Source organism: Hyla sarda, chromosome 5 (assembly GCF_029499605.1).
Source record: "Hyla sarda isolate aHylSar1 chromosome 5, aHylSar1.hap1, whole genome shotgun sequence".
Taxonomy (NCBI): Eukaryota; Metazoa; Chordata; class Amphibia; order Anura; family Hylidae; genus Hyla; species Hyla sarda.
The window spans coordinates 284,326,668-284,351,388 of record NC_079193.1 but is presented as its reverse complement, the minus strand read 5'-3'; the positions used below and the strand labels follow the sequence as shown (position 1 = coordinate 284,351,388).

The following is a 24,721-nucleotide window of genomic DNA, read 5'->3' as shown; positions in this document are numbered from 1 at the left end:
AAAAAAAGCACAGGGTTCCCCCTATTTTTATTCTCTGCCAAATACCAAGCAGCAACAGCCTGACATTACCAGGATGGGCGAGGACCATTTTTATTGGCCCTTTTTAACGCTTTGGGCTTGGGGGTTAGCGCTAGCTGATTTTGTGGCTAACGCTAAGCTCCACTTAGTTATGGATTCCGTCTATTAGACAGCTTCCACTACTAAGCCTGTCAACTAAATAAAATAAAAAACACGTTTAAAAAAAAAAAAACTATTCCCAATTATTCCCCCAAAGGCCCTCGTTAACCATTTTATTATCATTAAACCGAAAAAAAAAACATTGGTCACCATACTCCTCTGAATCACACATTTTTTTCAAAGCTGCAAATTGGTGTTCTGACGTAATTTATTGGTTTTTGCTTATGTGTGCTAAAAAAATGGTATTCAAAAGTCATTTATAGTTTTTTTTGCTTATGTAAGCCAAATTTATCAACCCCCTGTGATAGTATAATAAATGTGTCATACATAAGCAAAACCAAAAGCAAGAAAAAAATGCCTACAGAACCTGTTTACGGTACCTAAGCAAAGATAAATGTCCCCGATTGGGTTTAGTGTGGGTGAAATAGCTGACAGTGTCTCTTTAAGACTAATTCTAGCAAAAGGGTGAATGATGACTTTAACAGGGAGAGGGGAAGAGGAAAGGAGTCTGATAAGTAGGGAAAGCTGCATTTTTTCTGTAAAAGGAAAAATTACAAAGTTTCTTACATTCTCTTATATTATTGATTTATGCTAGATTGGTAAACGCTTAAATTACAAAAAAAAATATGGATCAATTGAATAAACTAAAAAGTCTGAATAGTAATTCTCTGCTGGAAACATGAGGCTAGGTGTTTTTCTTCATTCATTTGTCTTTTTTAAAATTTATTATACACATAAGTGTACTGCTTACCACATCCACTGTTTTTTTTTTTTTCACCTGTGGAAAGGTTACATGTTGGAGTGAAACTTTTGTCCAATTTGAAATATATATTTTAAATCTGTTTGATGAATCTGGCCAAAATCAGGTGTAATTGGGGTAGATTACCATTGCAAAAGCACCAGAATTCTAGCATCATATGACTATCTACAACAGTGGTGCTCCGGCCTGACTCTCCAGCTGTGAGCGCTCCCTGTCCCCGCTGCCGGCAGGGCTGAGATTCGCATCGCGGGACAGCGTGCCAGCATGCGAGTCTCAGCCTGTCACTTACCTTCTTGTGTCTCTGCTCCCTGGTGTCCCCGCAGCTCCGGTGTGCGTGCCTCCACTCCCTAGGGTGCGCGCGCACCGGAGTTCTGTTTCTTAAAGGGCCAGTACCCAATTAATTAAAGTGCCTGCACCTGTCCCCTGGTTCATAAGTATCTGCTCCTCCCTGGTTTCCTGGCAAGATGTTTGGTAGTCTATGCCATTGTGAAGTCCTGTGCTCCTGTTACTGTGTATCGGTTCCTAGCTAGCCTACCTTCCCTATCCCAGTGTTACCTGCCTTACCTTCTGCCATTTTACCACGTCCTACCAGTCACCTTCTGTGCCACGCTGCCGCCCCCAGCTACCTGTGTGGACGAGTCGTGCCAGGGGTAGCGACCTTGGTGCCACCTGCCGCAGCGAGACCATCCCGTTTTGCGGTGGGCTCTGGTGAAAACCAGTGGCACCTTAGACTCCGCTCCCTGGCACAGCTCAAGTCTCCATCCACACAGGCCCAGAGGATCCACCACCTGCTGTCCACCTGCCGTGATTACTAACAGTAAGATCCGGCCATGGATTCCGCTGGGGCGCTTTTGTCTGATCTCTCGGATCTTTCCAAGTCTGCCATGGATCCCGCTGGTGTGCCTTTGCCTGATGATTCAGATCTGCCCACCGTTGTGGCTCCGCAGTCGCAGCACTTAGCCCGTCAAGCGCAACAACTGAATTTACTTACAGCCATGATGCAACAGATTTTTGCCATTCTGCAGGAACAACAGATTGAATCTTTCTGCCTTCCTTGCAGCATTCTGCAATGCATTTGAAGAACCTGCGCAAGCCTCCTCTGTCGAGATGGCTCTGCTGAACCTCTGCTAAGGAAACTCCTCCGTTGGCGACTACGCGATTCAGTTTCGAACTCTTGCCTCTGAAATTTCCTGCAACGATGAAGGCTTGTGTGCCACCTTTAAAAAGGGCCTTTCCTCTAGGATCAAGGATGTTCTCGCTGCACGAGATTCTAACGAGATGCTAACCTGAGTGAACTTATCCATTTAGCTACTAGAATTGATGTTCGTTTTGCCGAGAGGCAAGAAAAACTTCCCTTGGAAAAAGAACCTGTCCGAACATTACCTCTTCTGGTGTCCCAACATCCTTCTCTGCTACCAACTTTGCTTCTTGTTGGAGAGGCTATGGATGTGGACCGTTTTCATTTAACGCCAAAGGAAAAATCCTGTCGAGTCAATGAGAATTTGTGCCTGTATTGTGCCAGTCGGGAGCACTTTCTCAAAGACTGTTCTGTACATCCACGTTTGGGAGAACGCTCTCATCTTGGTCAAGTTGGAGTAGCGTCCCTTGGTGTGAATTCTTCCTCTCCTCGCTTGTCCATTCCGGTTCAATTCTTCACCTCTGCCATGACCTCTTTCATTGCTTCTGCTCTTTTGGACTCCGGTTCAACTGGTAACTTCATTAGTGCCTCCCTGGTCCATAAATTCCGTCTTCCAGTGTCTCGTCTTGTCAAGCCCTTCTACATCTCATCTGTAAATGGACAAAATCTGAACTGCATGGTGCCATTTCGCACGGAACCCCTTGACATGCATGTAGGAGATCTGCATAAGGAGAAAATTGCATTCTATGTACTACCACAGTGTACTTCAGAGCTCCTGCTTGGTCTTGGTTGCAACGCCATTCTCCTCATGTCAACTGGAGGACCGGAGAGATCGCTTCTTAGGGACAATGTTGCCACGATCATTGTCTTGTTCCTCCTTTGTTGTTTTCTGTCAGACGTAAAGTCTTAAAATGGGACATTCTTCCTCACCAGGTGGTCATCTTAGAAGACGGAAGACTCCATGCCAGAAGTCTGCTACTTCCTTTCAGCCTTTACCCAGTCCAGTACCTCCCTGGTCTCATGTAGTGGTGAACTCTTTGAGTACCAAAGAAGAGGGGGAGACCAAAGGGGCCATGAGCGGACGAGTCGTGCCAGAGGTAGCGACCTGGGTGCCACCTGCCGCAGCAAGACCATCCTGCTTTGCGACGGGCTCTGGAGAAAACCAGTGGCACCTTACACTCTGCTCCCTGGCACGGCTCAAGTCTCCATCCACACAAGCCCAGAGGATCCACCACCTGCCATGATTCCTAACACTAGCATTTTATGACTTGCTTTAATAATGAGTTTTAGACACTATTTAAACACTTTTTCCCCATGTTCAACAAAAGAGGTGCGGCATCAAGCACAATTTTGCAATGTAGTGCACCAAAGATGCATCAGAATTTAGAGGGAAGATTCTGGTGTATTGTAAGCATTAGACATATGGGTTTATTCTGTGCATATATCATGGTCACTGATACAAGGAGTCATTAACAGCTGTGGAGAAGGAGGCAACAGTGCATGTCGGTGGAGGGTTTGAGGGGTAAAATGAGTTATCCAAGAATAGAAAAGCAGAGCTAATTTCTTCCGAAAACAGCACCACTTCTGTCCTAAGGTTGAGTGGGGTATTACAATTTGGCTCCATTCATTTCAAAGGAACTGATGTGTGGTGTTTTTTTTTTTAAAGAAATCAACTGTAACAATTGTGCCAGGATAATTATCACATGTTGTGCTCTGGCCACTCAGGAGTTGCAGGCACAGAGCCAATTGGCTCTGACCTTAGCAACCAGGCCCTCCTTCAGTGAATATCTGAGAAAAAAAGATTTTTCCCTTATCCCCTGGCTCTACTTTGCTACATTTTGTGTATCTTGTCTCGGCTTGCTCTCTAATTACTCTTCTGCTTACTGTATCTGTACTGCACTGCTCTCACCAGTATAGACTTGGCTTGTCTGACTCTGATTTTATATTTTTATGTGCATTTCCAGTCTGTTGGTTAACCTTTTTGTGCCCTGACCATTTTTCTGACTTGTGTTCTGTGTTTATTACTTTGCTATGCCCTGCACCTGTAGCATAGAGTCCAACACTGTAAGGGTGTTGCTCAGTTCAAGGCAATAGAAAAACAAAAAGTAATCCAGCGCTCAGAGGACCATTCAGGGTGAAAATCTATATGCTTCAGGTATATGCATACGTCTCCACTTACTTCACTGGGGGAGATGCGGATAATTCAACACTTCCCCCTCCCGTTAGCCTGTACTCTTCCAATCAGAGTACCCCCATATATGGAGCAATGAACGGCTTCCACAGGAATTGTTTAGGTAACTCACAATAAACTTGAACTAAACCATTCCTGTGGATGTCGTTCATTGCTCTATATATATGGGGGTACTCTGATTGGAAGATTACAGGGAAGTGTTGAATTATCCGCATCCCCCCCAGTGAAGTAAATGGAGACGTATGCATATACCTGAAGCATGTTGATTTTAACCCTGAATGGTCCTCTGAGCGCTGGATTGTTTTTTGTTTTTTAATTGTATTGTCTTTACTGGACCATGCATATGCTCCAGGAGTAATTGCAGTGCCCTCCATTGATGTGGATACCATAAGAGGTGGAAGGACTATTCCAATTACTTGATACACCTACCTGGCTTTGGGATGTTAGTGGTAGGGTTAGGGGTTAATACCCGGAGTCCCTCCATGTACACCGGGTGAGTTATAAATCTTTTTATGACACAATATCCTTCTTTCTTTTTATCACATTGGATTCCCTGTCCCACATGATATCAGTTCTGTTATTCTAATCCTTTATAATCCCTTTAAAGGGGTACCCCACTCCCTAGCATTCAGAATATTTAGTTCTGAACGCTGGGTACGGGCTTCGGGGGCCTTCATGCCCCCTCCCATAGACTTGCATTGAGGTGGTGGGGAGTGACATCACGAGGGGCAAGGTGTGACGCCACAAAGGGGGCGTGGTGACCCCCTGAAGCCCGCACCCAGCGTTCGGAACTAAATGTTCTGAACACTAGGGAGGGGAGTACCCCTTTAATTGCATAGCAGCAGATTGCAATATATTTTGGTATTGCTAATAGATTACCGAATTCCCATCTTATAGCTTTGTTTTCTACTGAATATCTCTTCTGTCAATAGGTCTAGTTCCGTTCTCTTCAGAACAGATGTCAGTGCTGTATGACTGTATTCGCACGCAGTGTCCTGAAAACCCTCCTACAAATTGGCAATGTTTCTATGAGCTCAAATTTCCTTACACTCCCTGCTGCAGGGCTCTTTATATAAACTGTCCCAGAGAAACCAGAGAGCAACAAGCTCTGAGCTTCCCAATCCAAGGACAAGTGTCTATAACAGACAGAACATTAAGCATACAGCGTGCAGATTTCTGACTGCTAAAAAGCTTTCTATCTCATTTGGAATATAGATCACATTTATAACTCAGCAGAGGAAGCTCTACAGAAGGTAAAGTACAGCCTCATAAATAAATGTATTTGTTGTTTCAAAGTTTCCAGCATTGCTATAGGATTTTAGTTCCTTTTGTTTCTTACATATGCGCATCTTCATTAAGTTTATTCACTAGATGTTTGAGTTTTTATGCAGAAAATTTCTCAAATGGTCCGAAACCATCTGTGTACTTTACAGCCCACATGGGCCCAGCTATGTCACTTTTTTTTTTTTTTGGTGTTTGATGTTTTTAAAGTGCAGTCTGTTCTGACTTGTGCTGTTTTGTAATTAAATATAATTGTTTCTGTTCTGGTTTTGTCTCTTAGGTACAGTTTAGATTCCTTTTGCACCGGTCTTGCTACTAGTGTTGCCTGAATTGGGACTATGGCATCTGTTCCATCAGCTGGTTGCCTCTTAGCAAAAAATCAGTTCTACAGAGGTAAGCGTCTAAAGGATACACGTCTTTATAAAGTTTCCCCAAAGAAATCTGAAACTTCTGTTCCACTCTCTACAAAGGTTTGCACAATAATATCTTTTTCTTGCAGTGCGGCTGAACTCAGAGTCTAGTGTCTGCTCCAGTAATTCAGACTCCGGACTTCCACCTGATTTAGAGAAACCTTTGCAAGGTATATTTTCTTTTTATCTTCTTTACTATTAGTGTATAATAAATAACCAATGTTCAATGGTTTTTGCGTTTCCTTACTTTGCATTTAGAGAGCTTATGTTTTTACATGCCTATCCATACAGCAAGCTCAAAGAACCTCTTAGGCGCATTGATCTTCATATAAATGACAGGTCCCTAGTTCCTGTAGAGTGAACATGGATGCGCCTGTAAATACACAGAGAAGAGGATCTCAAAATCTGATTGATTCATTGCAGATGCAATTTTGAAAACACAAAAATACTTTAATATGAGTTTATGTTCTTGTACAATCTACGCAAAATTATACCTATTGTAGGTTGTATATTGTATATTGAGGTTTTGTTATCCATTGAAAAGCCTCTATAGTCTTTAAACATTTTTAAAAATCACCAAAAAAGATCCTCTTGATCAGGAGGATCTTTTTATGTGTTTTTTTTCCTTGCGACTCCTGTTGTGTTTACTAGGACTACTCCACTGCTTGTAGTCTTTTTTCAGTGATGTTTCTTAAAAATTTTAAGCAAAAAGTTCTGAATTCCCTTACAACTGGACACATGACAATGTACTGCATATTGTGCTAAGATCAAGTGTAATGCATAACCAGGAGCCCCAAGGGCCCATAAGTTTTCTCTTTTCTATAGGAGTAAATAAGTGCTATACATAATGCATTATAGCTGGGGTCCTGTAACACTTTATGTATTGGAATCCAGCATTTTCAAGATACATCACAGATTTTAAATATAATATTTTCATGACCAGCACAGTAAATTCCCTACATACATGCATTCATTCTATTGATGGGCTTTTACTATTTTGTTTGCAATTATTATTATTTTTTATTTTTTAGGAGGTTTGCCAGAGATGGTTGAAAAATGTTGGTGGTTGAAAAACTTTTTCCACTGTGAGCAAGTATCTGTTTCTTCTGTTCAGATAAACTTGGGCAATGCCAGGTAAGATGGTACAGGCATAATAGAACATTGTTTTACTCAACAATCTTACAGTGAACATTTTACATAATTCTCTAAGCATTGTGTTAAGCATAGGGATAGAAATGAACTAATGGTTTCGTTAAGCTATTAGTTAAAGGAGTACTCCGATGCAAATCTTCTCTGGGGCAAAAGAAGCATCGAGCAAAGTTATATAGCATTCTAATATACTTGCGCTTTCCATATGGCCCTTTTTCCGGTCTTCTCCTGCATTTTTTCGCCGACCGGAAGCTGGGTCCTTTACCTGCATTTGATGACACTCGACCGCTTATTCCGAGCGCTCCGCCGGCAACTTAGCCCGGGGACTCATACCTCCCATGAGTCATTGCGGGCACTGCCGGCCTCCCAGCCCGGAATCGGCTACTCCCCCCTCACTAATATATTCATATATGCGCTGAGCTGCCATAGGCTCAGCTCAGCAAACGCAGAGGGGGCGTGATTTATTATAATTTCTGGAGGGGGCCGAGCAGGGGAGATACAGGCAGGAGCTGGCCGGATGTGACAAGCGGGCATGCTGGGAGATGTAGTTTTTACAGCGCGGGCCAGGCACATAACGCGAAAATGGCTGGGCCCTTCAACACGATTGAGGGCTCCATCAAAAGGTATTTTAATGGGCTACATTATGGCATTCATTTTTTTTTTTTTTTGGGGGGGGGCTGCATCGGAGTTTTCCTTTAAACTATCACCAGATTCAGCTCTCACTTATCTGCAGCCATATGTTACTCGCATTTTGGAAATTAATATCTACTATCCTATAAAACACCATACTTATTTTAAAAAGAAAGTAAGGCTGGGTTCACAGATATCAGTTGTCCGGCATTGTTTCCCTTCGGCGTGCACCAGAGGGAAACTAATGCTAGAACTGATCCCATTAATTTGAATGGGACAGTTCACAATTATCCAGCGTCTCAGTTTTGACGCCAAATGGTTGGATAGACGCACAAGACAGCACTGGACAGGGAAACGCAGCTTGATTTGTTCCCCTGTCTGGTGCCAGAAACATTGGACGCCGGATGCCATACAACTGATGTCAAATGATGAACGTTGTCATCAGTTGCGGAATCAGTTGCGTAAAGATTTAGGCTGAGATCACCTATGCCAGATGCATAGCCCAGCCTAACAGATTCCTTACAAAGTTTTCTTATGTGCTAGGCCATTTCTTCCCTGCTTTATTGTGTTTGGCAGACCCCCCCCCCCCCCTCAAAAAAAATAAAAAAATTATAATATATATATATATATATATATATATATATATATATATATATATTTTTTATTACTACATTGTTAAAATATATATATTTATTTTATTACTACATCCCCAAGATATAGGGATTTCACTATTTGGTGAACAATCTGCACTTTTCCCTGAATAGTCAGATTGGCAGTATCCATAAAAAAATAGATGTGAATGAGAGGCTAAGGGCCTGTAAGCCTGATTTACACTCCCTTGCCTCATAATCACACACCCTGATCCTAACTCACACCCCCAGTCTCATATTCATAACCCCTGATCCTGACTCACACCCCCCAGTCTCATATTTATACCCCCCGATCCTGACTCACACCCCCAGTCTCATATTCATAACTCCTGATCCTAACTCACACCCCCCAGTCCCATATTTATACCCCCTGATCCTGACTCACACCCCCCAGTCTCATATTCATAACCCCTGATCCTGACTCACACCCCCCAGTCTCATATTGATACCCCCTGGACCTGATTCACTCCCCCAGCCTCATATCCACATCACTTAATCTGATTTATATCATACTAGCTGAGTACCCGGCGTTGCCCGGTTTTCCTTCCTAATCCTAATTTGGGGAGGAAAATAAACAAAGGAGGAAGCTTTTGACTTCATATGCAGTCCTCATATATTGTTGTCATATCCTGACCCCACATCCCGACCTCCTATCTCGACCTCCTGTCCTGACCTCCTATACCGTCCTCCTATCCCGTCCTCCTATCCCGTCCTCGACCTCCTATCCCGACCTCCTATCCCGTCCTCCAATCTCGAGCTCCTATCCCGACCTCCTATCCTGACCTATACATACATACATACACACACGTTGAGATATATATATATCTCAACGTGTGTGTATGTATGTATGTATGTATAGGTCAGGATAGGAGGTCGGGATAGGAGCTCGAGATTGGAGGACGGGATAGGAGGTCGGGATAGGAGGTCGAGGACGGGATAGGAGGACGGTATAGGAGGTCAGGACATATATATCTCTATCCCACAAGCCTAACATTCACACCACTGACTATTCAGGAAAAAGTGCATATAGACAACCAAATTGTAAAATCCCTATATTTTGGGAGTGGGTAGACATAGCAAAAAAATTAAAACAAGGGCAGTAAAAATTGGGGAAACCATGGCTACATAATGCTATGAAACCCATCAATTTGTTGTACAGAGCATAGATCCTCTATAAAAAGTCTATTCTTAACTTTTTTTTGTGCACAGTCACCAATTCCCCAGAGATAATCATTTATTCCAGCTTCAGCTCTTCTACATGTCAAACCATTTCTCACCAGACCATTTTATCTTCCCTTTTCGTTTTGCATGTCAGATCAGACCTTCCCCATCTCTTCTGTTTGTCAGAACATTCCCTCCCATATGACAGATCACATCTTCCCAGTGCGTTTAAGTACCAGGAACTCCCTCTCACATTTTCTTTTGTAATACTCCCTGTAAGCTTTCTTATGTACGATTATTATGTACTATGTTCTGTAAGCTTTCTTTTGTACGATTATTATGCACTATGCTCTGTCAGCTTTCTTATGTGTGATTATTATGTACTATGTTCTGTAAGCTTTCTTATGTACGATTATTATGTACTATGCTCTGTAAGCTTACTATTTTCTGTAAGCAACTTTTCCATGATCAAAAAAAAAAAATCTTTACTTCTCTATCTGCCAGACCACTTATTTCCAAGCCTTTTTTGTGCGCCAAATCCATTTTACTCGAGCTTCGCTGGCTAGTACAGCTTTTATCTATTAAATGCACTCCATTACATGAAAGGCTGATGTCAACTCTTTATATTGGAGACTTGGTGATAAATTCAAAAGAATATTTTCTTAACTTTTCAGCTGCAATATCTGAAGAACAGATATTTTACATTCTGAATACTGTATTACAGAAACATGTATATTTTTTTAATGTTTACCCTGAGATTGACATTAATGTGTTTGTAATCGGAAAAAACACGGTTTCAAATTCTGCCTATGGAGCTATTTGTGGCCGCAGCAGAACTTTGTTATGTACTGTACCCCAGTGGTGCAATTTACATGAAAAGAACTAGATGCTACCATAAAAAGAATTGTTTTCTACCTGCTGGATAACAGTCTACCCAGGAAGAAAGTAATAAATGGCATATACAGTGATCTTTCAACTTATAATAACCTCAACATGCAATAGTTTCAACATACAATGGTCTTTTCTGAACCATTGTAAGTTGAAATCAGACTCAACATATAATGCTACGGACAGTCCAGATCTGTGAAACGTGTCAATGGCTGGAAGAACCGACCAATCAGAATAGGCATTAACTGGTAAAACCCCTGTATTACTGAAGCGTATGCACTGACTGAAGTCTAGTAGCGCCCCCTACAGTACAGGAAAGTATTACATGTTCTGTACACTTTACCTGTACCAGGGTTACCTGCTCCTCTGGACACCAGGTGAGGGCAGCTCCATGTTACTTTTTTAGGACACTGCATGTACTGTACAGGACCCTGAAGAAGCTCCTGTCCTCTGACATAGACCAGTGTATCCCAAGCAGGGTGCCCCCAGTTGTTGCAAAACTACAACTCCCAGCATGCCCGGACAGCTTCGCTGTCCGGGCATGCTGGGAGATGTAGTTTTGCAACAGCTGGGGGCTCCATGCTAGGGAAACACTTACACAGACAGTGATTACAGCTCCCAGCAGATCTTTCTTACTTTTATATGTGAGGATTTTCTTTATCTGTATTAGTTATCTACTTATTTTTCTTTAATTCTCACTTATTCCTATTTTTTTGGATGACATTTTGGTGCCTTTAGAACCAATTACCAGGTTTCCATAGAGATCTGGTCTCAACATACAACGGTTTCAACATACAATGGTCGTCCTGGAACCAATTAATATTGTAACTTGAGGGAGCACTGTAATCATAATATGATATAGTTAGGAGTAGATGCTGAGCAATATATATCATTCTAATTTTTTTTGTCCTTACTAGGCACCACAGCTGATTTTACCTCTTTACAATTGTCCTACATGCTTCAATGGATGACTGGAAAGAAATGCTACAAGCTGCATTGTCTGGAAAGAATTAACTCTGCATTTCAAGAAGAAAGAACAACGTGAAAAGAAAAAAGAAAAACTTGTAAACCTGATCATTTCAATCACAGCATCTAATCATTCTAAATATTTTATTTTCTTACTGCTCAGTGAGACTGAACCTTGTGTTATGCATATTAACTACCGTGTTTTTCGCCCTATAGGACGCACTGGCATATAAGACGCACCCAATTTATAGGTGCAAAATCTAAAAATATAAAGATTCAGAACCCAACAGTGGTCTTCAACCTGTGGACCTCCAGATGTTGCAAAACTACAACTCCCAGCATGCCCGGACAGCCGTTGGCTGTCCGGGCATGCTGGGAGTTGTAGTTTTGCAACATCTGGAAGTCCGCAGGTTGAAGACCACTGGTATAGGAGGTAGTACTCACTTGTACCCGCCGTTCCGTACCCGTCACCGCTGCCCTGGATGTCGATCTATCGCTGTCGCCGCGTCCCCGTGGTGTCCCTGACGCTCTGGACTGCTTCTTCCCTGGGTTCCACTCTCTCCGTCGCCATCATCACATCGCCGTCATCACGTCGCTCAGCACGCCGCTCCTATTGGATGACGGCGTGCGCGACGACGTGATGACGTCGAAGGAGAGAGCAGGGGATCCCGACACGTAGAAGACACCGAGGAGGCAGGTAAGGTCCCTCCCGGTGTCCTGTAAGCTGTTCGGGATGCCGCGATTTCACCGCAGCGGTCCCGAACAGCCAGACTGAGCAGGCGGGTTAGTGTTATTTTCGCTTCAGACGCGGCGGTCAGCTTTGATCGCCGCGTCTGAAGGGTTAATACAGGGCATCACCACGATCGGTGATGTCCTGTATTAGCGGCGGGTCCCGGCCATTGATGGAGGCAGGTATTCGCCATTTAAGACTCCCCCCCCCCCCCCCCCCCCCCACAGTTTTGGGGAAAAAAAAGTGCGTCTTATACAGCGAAAAATACGGTAGATCCGGGGCTGTCAGAATTATTGGATAGGATGGGGGGGAAGACAAAGAGACTATACTTATTTCTGTATGGAAAATGCTCAATAGACATACTTATTCTATTGAAGATGCGGTTGGCACGCTCTTAAATCTCTGTGCCAGTCAGTTACGTATGTGATGCTGAGACATTTCACCACAATGGTAGACCATCAGACCATTGGTTGAAACATGTGTTAGATATATTAGAAAAATTGTGTAAATCAAACATGGTTTCATGTTAACCATATTTTTTTTAAGAGTTTTGGATTATAATTTTTTTCAAATTTTTCTTTTTACTTTCTATATTTTAACATAATCAAGAAATCTTGCAGTTTTTAGTTTGACCACTAAGCCTAAAACTAAGCCGAGCCCTTCAATTCTGTCTGTGATGAGAAGGAGGAGACTGCTGGAAAGTGATCTGCACAGCATCACAGTAAAAGGTGGTATATAGATGAGACAATAGGAGATCAGCCCCCCCCTTCCCTGTAGAATGACCTCTACGCAGGTCACAGAGCATGCCATCAAACATCTCCCATACAAAGAATAGGATTTGGAGATGTTCATGATGTCCATATCCATGGGGCTTGCTGTAATGCATAAGTCAAAATACTGTTAAAAACTGCAAGATGGCCATGCCCCCATAGTAATGTACTTAAAAAATAAAGAAAGTACAATCTTAAGATCAAAACAAATAAGAAAAAAAAACATGTGTTACTATCTGACTCATGCACTCATGCACTTTAAACCCCCTATATACTTTACATTATATTTTTCCATTGGCAAATACTTTTGTTTTCATCATTTGACATTTAAAGACAATCTAAAGTGTTTTGATGCCAGCAGATCCCATCAGTGGTGTTACATTGGGTAAAAATAGCTCTAAAGGGTGATTGGATCACAGCACAAGAAGAGAAAGAGCATTACATTATATTACACTAGGAAATTATTCTCCACTTCCTTGTGCTGATCTGATGAAACGTTTTATATTAGAAGAGTAAAGGTCACCATACACTTTAGTCGAAATTATGCCAAACCCTCTGACTTCAGTGGGACTGACCAATTGTCTAGAAATGTGGTTTTCAACCTGCGGACCTCCAGATGTTGCAAAACTACAACTCCCAGCATGCCCGGACAGCCGATGGCTGTCCGGGCATGCTGGGAGTTGTAGTTTTGCAACATCTGGAGGTCCGCAGGTTGAAGACCACTGGTCTAGAGTGTATTGGGGCCTCCTGACTATCACCAGATAGTTGTTGGATTTGTTGGAGATAAACCCCTGCCAGTGCTGTCTGGCAGGGTCTTATCCCTTCTTTCTCCATTACGAGCACATGATCGACTGTACTGACTGTTCATGTGCATGGGGAAATAATAAAATCGCTGTTGGCACAAACCTTTGTCTGACAGCTTTTGAAGGTGTATAGTCACCATAACAGGAAAGACCTCCAGTGTATAAGTGTATAGGGCCATATTTGTGCTAAAAGTGTCTGACAGTCCCTTGTCTCTTAGGCTGGGTTCACATATGTCCGGCATCCGGCATCAGTGAACTCAGCCTAAATCTCGACACAACTGATGCCCCAACTGATGACAACTTGTCATCAGTTGTATGGCATGCGGAGTCCATTGTTTCTGGGCAACGGACAGGGGAACGCAGCAAGCTGAGTTCCCCTGTCCGGTGCCCTCCGGCATGTCCAACCATCCGGCGTCAAAATTGAGACGCTGGATGATTGTGAGCTGTCCCATTCAAATGAATGGGATCAGTTCTAGCATCAGTTTCCCTCCGATGCACGGCGGAGGGAAACTTTGCCAGACGACTGATGTATGTGAACCCAGCCTTACAGCTTTTGAGTTAGACTTGTAGTGTATAGGAATAAACATAGAATTTCCTTTGCCAGCCAAATTTGAAAACTAATGGCAGCGTTCATAAAATATCCATATGTGCCTTCCAACATCAAACATGCCAATGATGAAAAATATTGAAGAGGAGAATATTTGAGATTTAGGTGTGAAGAACACATTTTGATTCATTAGATTCAGTAGCAATATACACTAGATACATTTTTTAGAAGATGAAGATTTTAGAAGTTAGAGAGAGAATTTTTGGAAGACATCCGTCCTAATATAGAAAGAAATGTCTGACTTTGTTAAAGATTAAAAGTCTTGAGCTCTATATTGCCAGTCTGAGCTGTTGAGACAGAGTAATCGGATCAAGATCATTCAAGCCTTGAGATCTGTGATATATTCTAACGTTCTTAAACTTTGACAGAACTTTGGATGCAGATCTGTCTGTGACTTGAAGTCAATTTCTTGCAGAGAACTGAAACATTATATCCATATTTTCATGGATGCCTTCTTTAATGCTGTGTGTACTTTTATACTGCACTTTTTTTTACGGAAATATGTCAAATGGAAAATAAAGATTTCTAATATATGATTATTATTGGCTTTTAATTTTGATGTTATGTTGATGTTTTTGTAGAAATTAACATTTATAGTGAAACTGTTTACAAAACAACAAAAGTCTTACCTATCCTGCACAAATTACTCCATACAAACACAAATTAAATGGGGAGGGTGAGCAGATTGATATGTGCCCTATGGGCAATACCAGGGGCCAGTGGGCAATTACAGCGGCATTAGGTCCGACTCACAGCCTGCTCCCAGTAACCCCCAGTGTGGCTAAACACACATACAATGGGAGGAAGGAGGAACCTCATGCCGCTGTAATTGCCAACTGGCCCCTGGTATTGCCCATACGGCACAGGTAGGTTTAGTGTTAGGTCCCGTGCCACTTGAAAAACCTTGGCGTTGGTGCACGGGCTCAGGAATGTCCTTCATATAAGGATATACTGGATAATGTCTCAATTTTAACATCCTTTTGAAAGTCATATGTTACTGTTTACATCTATCACAGTAGTGCACCTAAATTTATGTATTATGAGTAGATAAGACAGCAATGTTGGGGAAAAAGCAATATTTTGGGTAAAACATTACAGTTTTGCTTGGAAAAGTCAGAAATAAATATATTGTTAATGCCACAAAATCCATACTACTTTTTCCTTGGAAAGTGTAATTCTAATATTTGTGATAAATCTTCTTTCTAAATGAGCAAAACATACTGTATATGATATAAAGCTTTTAAAAAGGCCTCAAGTCTAAAACAATCCTTCCAAAGTATCCTGCTGTTTGTTTTGCTATGAATCGCCTTTGGGCATTGCTGACCCTTTATAAAAGACCATTGTTTCAGAGTGGAACATGAATCGCTTTAGAACCTTGGGATATATGATTTGCGTTTTACACACATAACAATAAACCAAGCACTTTGAGAGTAGATAAAACACCTTGCAGCTAAAGTGACTGTATTGTTATGCGAGGTCCTTTTTCTGCTTATCCCTATAAATTTGCATGTAATGCTTCATTCTGGTAAGTAAGCACAAATGCTTGTCTTTAAAGGGGTTATCCAGGAAAAAAACATTTTTTATATATCAACTGGCTCCAGAAAGTTAAACAGATTTGTAAATTACTTCTATTAAAAAAATCTTAATCCTTTCAGTACTTATGAGCCTATGAAGTTAAGGTTGTTCTTTTCTGTCTAAGTTATCTCTGATGACACGTGTCTCGGGAAACGCCCAGTTTAGAAGCAAATCCCCATAGCAAACCTCTTCTAAACTGGGCGTTTCCCGAGACAGGTGTCATCAGAGAGCACTTAGACAGAAAAGAACAACCTTAACTTCAGCAGCTCATAAGTACTGAAAGGATTTAGATTTTTTTAATAGAAGTAATTTACAAATCTGTTTAACTTTCTGGAGCCAGTTGATATATAAAAAAAAAAGTTTTTTCCTGGAATACCCCTTTAGTGCACTGGAAGGCAGTTAAAAAAAACAGTAAGGTAGATTACATATCTATCAGGCTGTGTTCAGGAGAACACATACACTTTTCCTACACTTTTTTATCTGTTTTTCCAGTGATTTTGCCATGATTTTGGCCACAAAATTGCTGGAAAAATTGCGCTATTTTTACACAATATGCATTGTACAATGCAAAATCCATTGGTAATGAGCTACAGGTTGATTTTATGCTCTTCAACTGAATATTTGTTACCTGTCATTGCCTGTAACTGGACATATGCACTCTATAAAATGACCAGTTTATTTGTTGTTTATATGTTATCTACATAAAATTCAATAAAATATAAATAAATACATTAATAAATAAAAAAAATAATAAAAAAACCACTGCAAAAATAACATGTAAACACAGTCTAAAAGTCATGGAAGAGTTAAAAAAAAAAGTCAGCTTGGTACACCTAAGGCTGGGTTCACATATACTTGGCATCCTAAGTCTAGACGCAACTGATGCCACAACTGATAACAAGTTGTCATCAGTTGTATGGCATCCGGCGTCCATAGTTTTTGTACAGTGGACAGGGGAACACAAAAAGCTCCGTTCCCCTGTCCAGTGCCCTCCGGCATGTCCAACCATCCGGCATCAAAATTGAGACGCTGAATGATTATAAACTGTCCTATTCAAATGAATTGGATCAGTTCTAGCATCACAGTGCACATTGGAGGGAAACTGTGCCAGATGCCTGATATATGTAAACCCATCCAAACCTGGAACAGTCTAATTTATAAATGTTAGCATTTTTTCTAAATTGGTGAGGTATCTTCTGTATGAGACACCAATGTTTCCTAAATCTTTCCTAAACATGGCTGTTTTTTTTCCCAAAGACCTTTAATAATCTTCTTGGGGTACAGGGGTACAAAACATTGAGCATTAAAACCAAAAGCAAAAGACGTACCACAAAATCAAGAAGACAACTAACTTATAAAAATGTTTTTTTATTTTATTAATGCAACAGGATAAAAATAAAACAAAAAAGGAAAGAAGTAGAAACAATGTGTAGGCACCAGTAAACATACAAAAGTATAGGAATATGGTAAGACCCAAGTACATGAAAGTAACAATATGCAGATACAGTAAAAGAGTACCAGAATAACAGGTAAGGTACATAAATAGTACCTCCCAAAAATACAAATACCACATTAAGGGTGCCAGACAATACCTGCACCTAACCCCAATGATCGTTTCGCTTTTATGCCGCTTCTTCAGGGGCCGTGCAAAAAAGGGGGTGTCCTGAAGAAGCGGCATAACAGTGAAACGATCGTTGGGGTTAGGTGTAGGTAATGTCTGGCACCCTTAATGTGGTATTTGTATTTTTGGGAGGTACTATTTATGTACCTTACCTGTTATTCTGGTATTCTTTTACTGTATCTGCATATTGTTACTTTCATGTACTTGGGTCTTACCATATTCCTATACTTTTGTATGTTTACTGGTGCCTACACATTGTTTCTACTTCTTTCCTTTTTTGTTTTTATTTTTATCATGTTGCATTAATAAAATAAAATAAAAAATGTAATCATTAAAAAAGTTAATCATCTTCTTGATTTTGTGGTACGTTTTTTGCTTTTGGTGTTAGAGGTCTAATCACGTACCTTTACCTACTATATATGTAGGGTTATATATTTTTGGTGACAAAACATTGAGCATGTTGAAACCACAACACGAAGTACTTTGTTATTCTAGTATTGCTTGAACAGACTCAAAGCAAATCACAGCTGATACCAACTGTGCAACATTTTCTTTCACTATTCACTGCAGGGAAAATCCCAGATAAATACAATCAAAAATCTATATTTATTCTACATTAAAAAACATTATTTGCCAGTTAACATCAATACACAAAAACTATATTACACCTGTGAAATCTATCAACAGGTTGTGATATTTTCAGGATAGGCCAACCATCAAGTCAAAGTGGGCTAGTCACTACTACATTGCAGAATGCAGATTCAGCAGTTATTCAGTATCTAGCATCTAAAAACATAACTCTGATCAACTCAGAACAGATCTTTTCAAAACCTACATGATAACATGTGATTGCATATGTTACAAGTTACAAGCCAACTTAAAGGAGTACTCCAGGATAAGAAAACTTATCCCCTATCCTAAGGATAGGGGATGAGTTTCAGATCGCGGGGGGTCCAACCGCTGGGGCCCCCCGTGATCTCCTGTACGGGGCTCTCGGCTCTTTGCCGAAATAGCTCATTTCGACCACCGCATGATGAGGCCTCCGACACGCCCCCTCAATACATTTCTATGGCAGACGTGGAGGCTTCTGATTGCAGCGCTCCGGCTCTCCCATAGAGATGTATTCAGGGGGCGTGTAGGCTGCCGCGTCATGCGGTGGTCGGACACAGCCCCTGGCCGCTGACTGTTGGGGCCCCATACGGGAGATCGCGGGGGGGGCCCAGCGGTCGGACCCCCTGCGATCTGAAACATATCCCCTATCCTTAGGATAGGGGATAAGTTTTCTTATCCCAGAGTACTCCTTTAAACACACTATGGCCCAGATTTATCAAAAAATTTCTACGGTAGAGCTAATTTCCCACATTTATTTAGGTGGTGGTTTTGACTAGCGTGCATCCTATTTATCAAGAAGGTGCAGCAGGATGATGATGAATTTTGCGCAGCTCTGCTGTGGTGGGAAAAGCTCTACCACATACACTTTTTCTATACACTTGTGAGGGAGGGAAGTAGATACTTTCCCGGGTCCTGAATTTCGCAGATTAGGTGTTTATACTTACTTTAACAGAGCTGCCGGGACATTTTTAAGTGCGTTTAGACGCTACAATCAAATTTGATTGCGGTATCGAAGAGGTTAAAGCCGGGAATCACCGTGATCGATGATGTCTGGCATTAGAGATGGGTCCTTGTAGCAGATAGCTGTCAGGACCACCCAGTTGTGACCCGCACTCAGCTCCTGAGCGCATATCATAGAAGGGAAGTGAGATGCTGTCGTCCACAAGAGTTTAATTGTGGAAGGTAGAAATTATTCTCACGCCTACTGGTAGGAGGTGTAGCTTTGTGCCTAAAAAAGTAACTTTGCACACAAAATAGCGACTTTTGACAAAAGTCTCAAATGATAACTACGTCACCACTGCATAGTCAAAATGAAAAAGTTCTACAGGTAGGCAAAAAGAGTGAAACTGTCTATATCAAAAGACGCATAAAAGTCGTTAAATATGCTGCTTGCATCTGAACTGCGCCAAAACATATGAGGTTTAATGTGCATAAATATAAAGTTATGCATCTGGATACTAAAAACCTGCATGCATCCTATGTCTTAGGTGAGGAAAACATGTAGAGTCACTGGTAGAGAAGGATCTGGGAAGTATCACTGACAAAATAAAAAAAAAGGGTCTTGGAAGAATCACTGATAGAGAAGGATCACAGACTACAAAACAGCATGCACTGTCAGGCAGCTGCTTCCAAGTCCAGCAGGATATTGGTTGCATCAAAAGAGACATGGACTTGCTGGACAGGGACATAATACTTCCATATTATAAAGCATTGGAACAGCCTCACCTGGAATGTGCTGCTCAGTTCTGGACACTGGTTCAAAAAAGGGATGTTCTGGAGTTGAAAAAGGGAACAGTGACGCGCGACTAAACTAATGGGACTAAAGGGACATGAAACGTCTTAGCTATGAGGAAAGTTAAAAATTATTACATTTATTTAGTCTCTAAAAGAGACGTTTAAGGGGGGATATGATTAACTTATATAAGTATATACATGACCCATACAGAAATATGGGGGGAACTGTTCCAGATAAAAATCCTCTTAGATGACAAGGGGGCACTTCCTCTGGAGAAAAACAAAAAAGTTTAGTCTCCAGAGGCGACAACACTTCTTTTCTATAAGAATTGTGAACGTATGGAACCAGAGGCAACAACACTTCTTTTCTATAAGAATTGTGAACGTATGGAACAGTCTGCCTCAGGAACTGGTCACAGCAGGAACAGTTGAGAGCTTCAAAATAGGGTTAGATACATTTCTGGAACAAAATAACATTAATGCATATGCAAGAATAAAGAAACCCTCTGCTTCATCCACCTATACCCCTTCCCTTCACTACCTTGTTTGGACTTGATAAACTTGATAGACTTGAACTTGATAATCTTTTTTCAACAATAAAAACTACAGTACGTAACTGTGCAAAGAAGACTTTCCCATAGAAATTAATAGAGTCCCCTCCAGTCTATTTTGCCTATGTCAATGGGACTTTCTGTAAAACAAACCTATAAATGCTGTTGAAAGAAACTTTGGCAAGATAGCAGCCCCTATAATAAAGAACTAAAAAATGTATATAAAATTACAAACGAAAAATAAATATTGATTAGAAACATGCTTAAGAACATGTTTCATTGTCTGGCTCTAATTAATGAAAAAAAATTGCAATATAATCACTTAAAAGGGGTTGTCCAGGAAAAAAAACATTTTTTTTTTATATTTATCAAATGGCTCCAGAAAGTTAAACAGATTTATAAATTACTTCTATTAAAAAATCTTAATTATTTCAGTACTTATTAACTGATGAAGTTGTGTTGTTCTTTTCTGTCTTAAGTGCTCTCTGATGGCACGTGTCTCGGGAACCGCCCAGTTTAGAAGTAAATCCCCATAGCAAACCTCTTCTACTCTGTGCAGTTCCCGAGACAAGCAGAGATGTCAGCAGAGAGCAGTGTTGCCAGACAGAAATCAACTCAACTTCAGCAGCTGATAATTATTGAAAGGATTAAGATTTTTTAAATAGAAGTAATTTACAAATCTGTTTAACTTTCTGTAGCCAGTTGATATGAAGGTTTGCAATTTGCATAGTGCTCAGTGAGAGTTGTGTAGTGAATAGAGGCTGACTCTTTGAACCAGGCAATCCCATGATCTTCAGTTACCTCCAGACATGGCAAAGCCATTAGGACTTAGCATATCCCTCATTATATAGGTCATTTTTCCTATAACTTTGGCTCCTCTAGATGCTCCAGTCACTGTTTAAAACTGTAAATGAAAACAAAAGTTATTAAGAGTTAATATCCACCATTGATCTTTTATCATTTCATGGGAGACATGTTATGTACAAAACATTACAATACAAAACTATATTATGCTATTTAAATTTTTTTTTATTTCATATTTTATATTTTAAATCAGCCCTGTGTGTCACACAAATGGACCAACATATGAATTTGGTAGCCCAGGAAATAAAAAAGTTAGAGTTGTTAAACCCTCAAATATCAATACAGCTATTGCATAATAATAGAAAAATGTTAATGCTTATTTTGGTCAAAGTAAAAGCAAAATATAAACACTCGAAATATAAAGCCATACATTTTAGAACTAGATTTAGTTTGAAGGCCTATAATACTTGATGACCTTTATTTGTTCTCTAACTTACTGGATTTTTCGCCCTATAGGACGCATCGGCATATAAGACGCACCCAATTTTAAAGGTGCAAAATCTAGAAAAAAAAGATTCTGCACCCAACAGTGATCTTCAACCTGCGGACCTCCAGATGTTGCAAAACTACAACTCCCAGCATGCCCGGACAGCCAACGGCTGTCCGGGCATGCTGGGAGTTGTAGTTTTGCAACATCTGGAGGTCCGCAGGTTGAAGACCACTGGTATAGGAGGTAATACTCACGTGTCCCCGTCACTTCGGACCCGTCACCGCTGCCCTGGATGTCACTCCATCACTGTCGCCGCCTCCCCGGGGTGTCCCCAACGCTCCGGACGTCTTCTTCCCGGGATCCACGCTCTCCATCGCCGTCATCACGAAGTGATGACATCGAAGAAGAGCGCCGGCCATGCAGGGGATCCCGGCACGGAGCAGACACCGAGGAGGCAGGTAAGGTCCCTCCCGGTGTCCTGTAAGCTGTTCGGGACGCCGCGATTTCACCGCGGCGGTCCCGAACAGCCTGACTTTCCCTTCAGACGCGGCGGTCAGCTTTGATCGCCGCGTCTGAAGGGTTAATACAGGGCATCACCGCGATTGGTGATATCCTGTATTAGCCGAGGGTCCCGGCCATTGATGGCCGCAGGGACCGACCCGATAGGTGTGTGTATTCGCCGTATAAGACGCACCAACTTTCCCCCCCCAGTTTTGGGGAAGAAAAAGTGCGTCTGATGCGGCAAAAAAAAGGTATATAGCAGTGTTGTTACCTTTCACCTACCGTACATAGAAAATCAGCTTAGTGTCAATACAACTGAATACACAACTGAATACTAAAGCTGTCTATATACAGTACAATTGCTTATAAGATTGGATGAAGATAAAGCATACCAATAAGAATACTATTATATAATAAAGTGAACACTTTAAAATTCTAATGTTGTATTTACCCTGAAGAGAAGAACAAATAATCAGGTTGTGCATGAAGAGAAACTCTATGTATGTCTTAGGCTGGTTTCATATTGTGCGGGGCCCAGTATACGTATATGGGGAAGTCTTCTGAATGGAGGGGCATGGAGCACCCGCTATATCATTGAGATGGATCCCAGAACAAAACAAAAAAAAAAAGATACATGCTTTTACTATGTGTCGCTATGTGTGGCATTTGTCATAAATATACATCACAGATAAACATCAGGAACTCACTCAACATGTACATATGACAGACACTGCTTAAAGGGGTACTGAAGTGTAGGAAAATGTATCCCCTATCCAAAGGAATCTCTGCAGACAGCAGAGGTCGACATGTATCTTCGGTATAACAAAGAGATGCATTGGGAGATGCTCCGCGCAGTTCAGGGGGAGAGCCAGGGTGCTGGGCAAGAGATTGTAGGGGGTCCCAATGGTCTAACCCCCCCAAGATCAGACACTTATCCCCTATCCTGTGAAGAGGGTATAAGAAGTTAAGTATTGGAGTTCCCCGTTAACTTGCAATGAAACAGATTAAAGGAGTACTCCGCTGGAAAACATTGTTTTTTAAATCAATTGGTGCCAGAAAGGTAAACAGATTTGTAAATTACTCCTATTAAAAATGTGTAATACTTCCAGTACTTATCTGCTGCTGTATAATACAGAGGAAGTTCTTTTCTTTTTGAATTTCCTTTCTGTCTCACCACCGTGCTCTCTGATGACACCTCTGTCCATATCAGGAACTGTCCAGAGCAGGATAGGTTTGCTATGGAGATTTGCTTCTACTCTGGAAAGTTCCTAAAATGGACAGAGGTGTCAGCAGAGGGCACTGTGGTCAAAAAAAAAAAAAAGAACTTCCGGTGAAGCATACAGCAGCTGGTAAATACTGGAAGGATTAAGATTTTTAAATAGTAGTACTTTAAAAATCTGTTTAACTTTCTGAAAAAAAAAGTGTTTTCCAGTGGAGTACCCCTTTAAGGACTGGCAGAACTGATGCAGATTGTCCTCTGCAGTGCTGCTTTAGCAAGAACTATTGTGTTTGTGTAGTCCTTCTTCTGTACAGTTTGTGAATGAAAAAAAAAAATGAAACGCCCAGAAGAGGTGTGAAACAATAGTCACTGCACCTGTGCTTCCACCTTGGCATCCTGCTGATGCTGTATTGCTCCAGGCATGCACCGTGAATTAAAGAAAACTACTGCACCTTGAAATCGTGAGTGCCTCCTCTTTTTCTTTTTTGCAAATAAAAATGTAGTTACCTCAAAATAGTTGTAAAAAATAGACACATTTATTGTGACACATAAATATAAACACATAAAAAGGAGGAATAGGCATGAAATAGGTGGTATTAATGGGACTGCTACATAGGTCATAGGGTCAATTTATGATCATACAAAGTATATACACGGACAGTGCAATACGCGCATACAGTACAATGTAATTGGTGTTTATAGATAGTAAAGGAAACAGCCACTAAAAGGTATCCTTAAATGGGAGTCTAGTGAAAGGGCAAGGTTCAGTAGCTAAAAAAGTATAAACTGACCACATATGGGCAGTAAAGCCGGAACATAAATGCAAAATACCAACCGTAGTACAAGTCTTGGGACGCCACTACCCCAACACGTGTCTTGGTCATAAGACCTTCATCCAAATGTTGACCTGTGTCACCAATCATATTGCAAGTACCCCCTGAATACAATGCATGTATCTGGATTGTTGTGAGCCTAGCATACTGCTCACTGCTATACATGTCCTAAGGAAATCATCAGCTTCATCAGGCACCTTACAAGTGATAGGAAGTGGAGTACAGTAACCCTGAAGAAACTTGTGCAGATTATTTTACTGTATAAGAAATATATTCCTAACATGGGGAGATTTGGGGCAATGCCATAGCTAGCATTTCCTTTACCTGGGATAAATGTTTAGTCAGCTTCACTACCTCTGTAAAGTTCCCACAGCAAAGTGGGTGATTTACACCCAGCATCTGGTACACATGCCCAGTTTGGTGCCCAGCTACACCACTGATTTGGGGGTTTGCAGGAAGAATTAAGGACA

General features: G+C 41.2%; 1 protein-coding gene and 1 long non-coding RNA gene across 3 annotated transcripts in view; one reads left to right on the top strand and one right to left on the bottom strand.

Moving 5' to 3' along the window:
* Window positions 1-11,678, top strand: part of PPDPFL (pancreatic progenitor cell differentiation and proliferation factor like) — a 16,073-nt gene extending 4,395 nt beyond the window's left edge. The window contains exons 1-5 of one of the 2 annotated variants that reach the window (XM_056518550.1): window positions 5,390-5,519; window positions 5,828-5,940; window positions 6,047-6,127; window positions 6,989-7,091; window positions 11,353-11,678. In XM_056518550.1, the coding sequence (XP_056374525.1) occupies window positions 5,886-5,940; window positions 6,047-6,127; window positions 6,989-7,091; window positions 11,353-11,365 (252 nt within the window). In that variant the 5' untranslated portion in view covers window positions 5,390-5,519; window positions 5,828-5,885 and the 3' untranslated portion in view covers window positions 11,366-11,678. Of the gene's footprint in view, window positions 1-5,389; window positions 5,520-5,827; window positions 5,941-6,046; window positions 6,128-6,988; window positions 7,092-11,352 lie in introns of those variants that run through there. The other variant, XM_056518551.1, reaches the window with a different exon arrangement.
* LOC130272692 (uncharacterized) lies at window positions 6,154-24,721 on the bottom strand. The gene is made up of 3 exons (XR_008843693.1): window positions 24,576-24,721; window positions 21,206-21,308; window positions 6,154-6,330 (listed from the first exon to the last, which is right to left on the bottom strand). It is a non-coding gene; the product is annotated as an uncharacterized LOC130272692 (long non-coding RNA).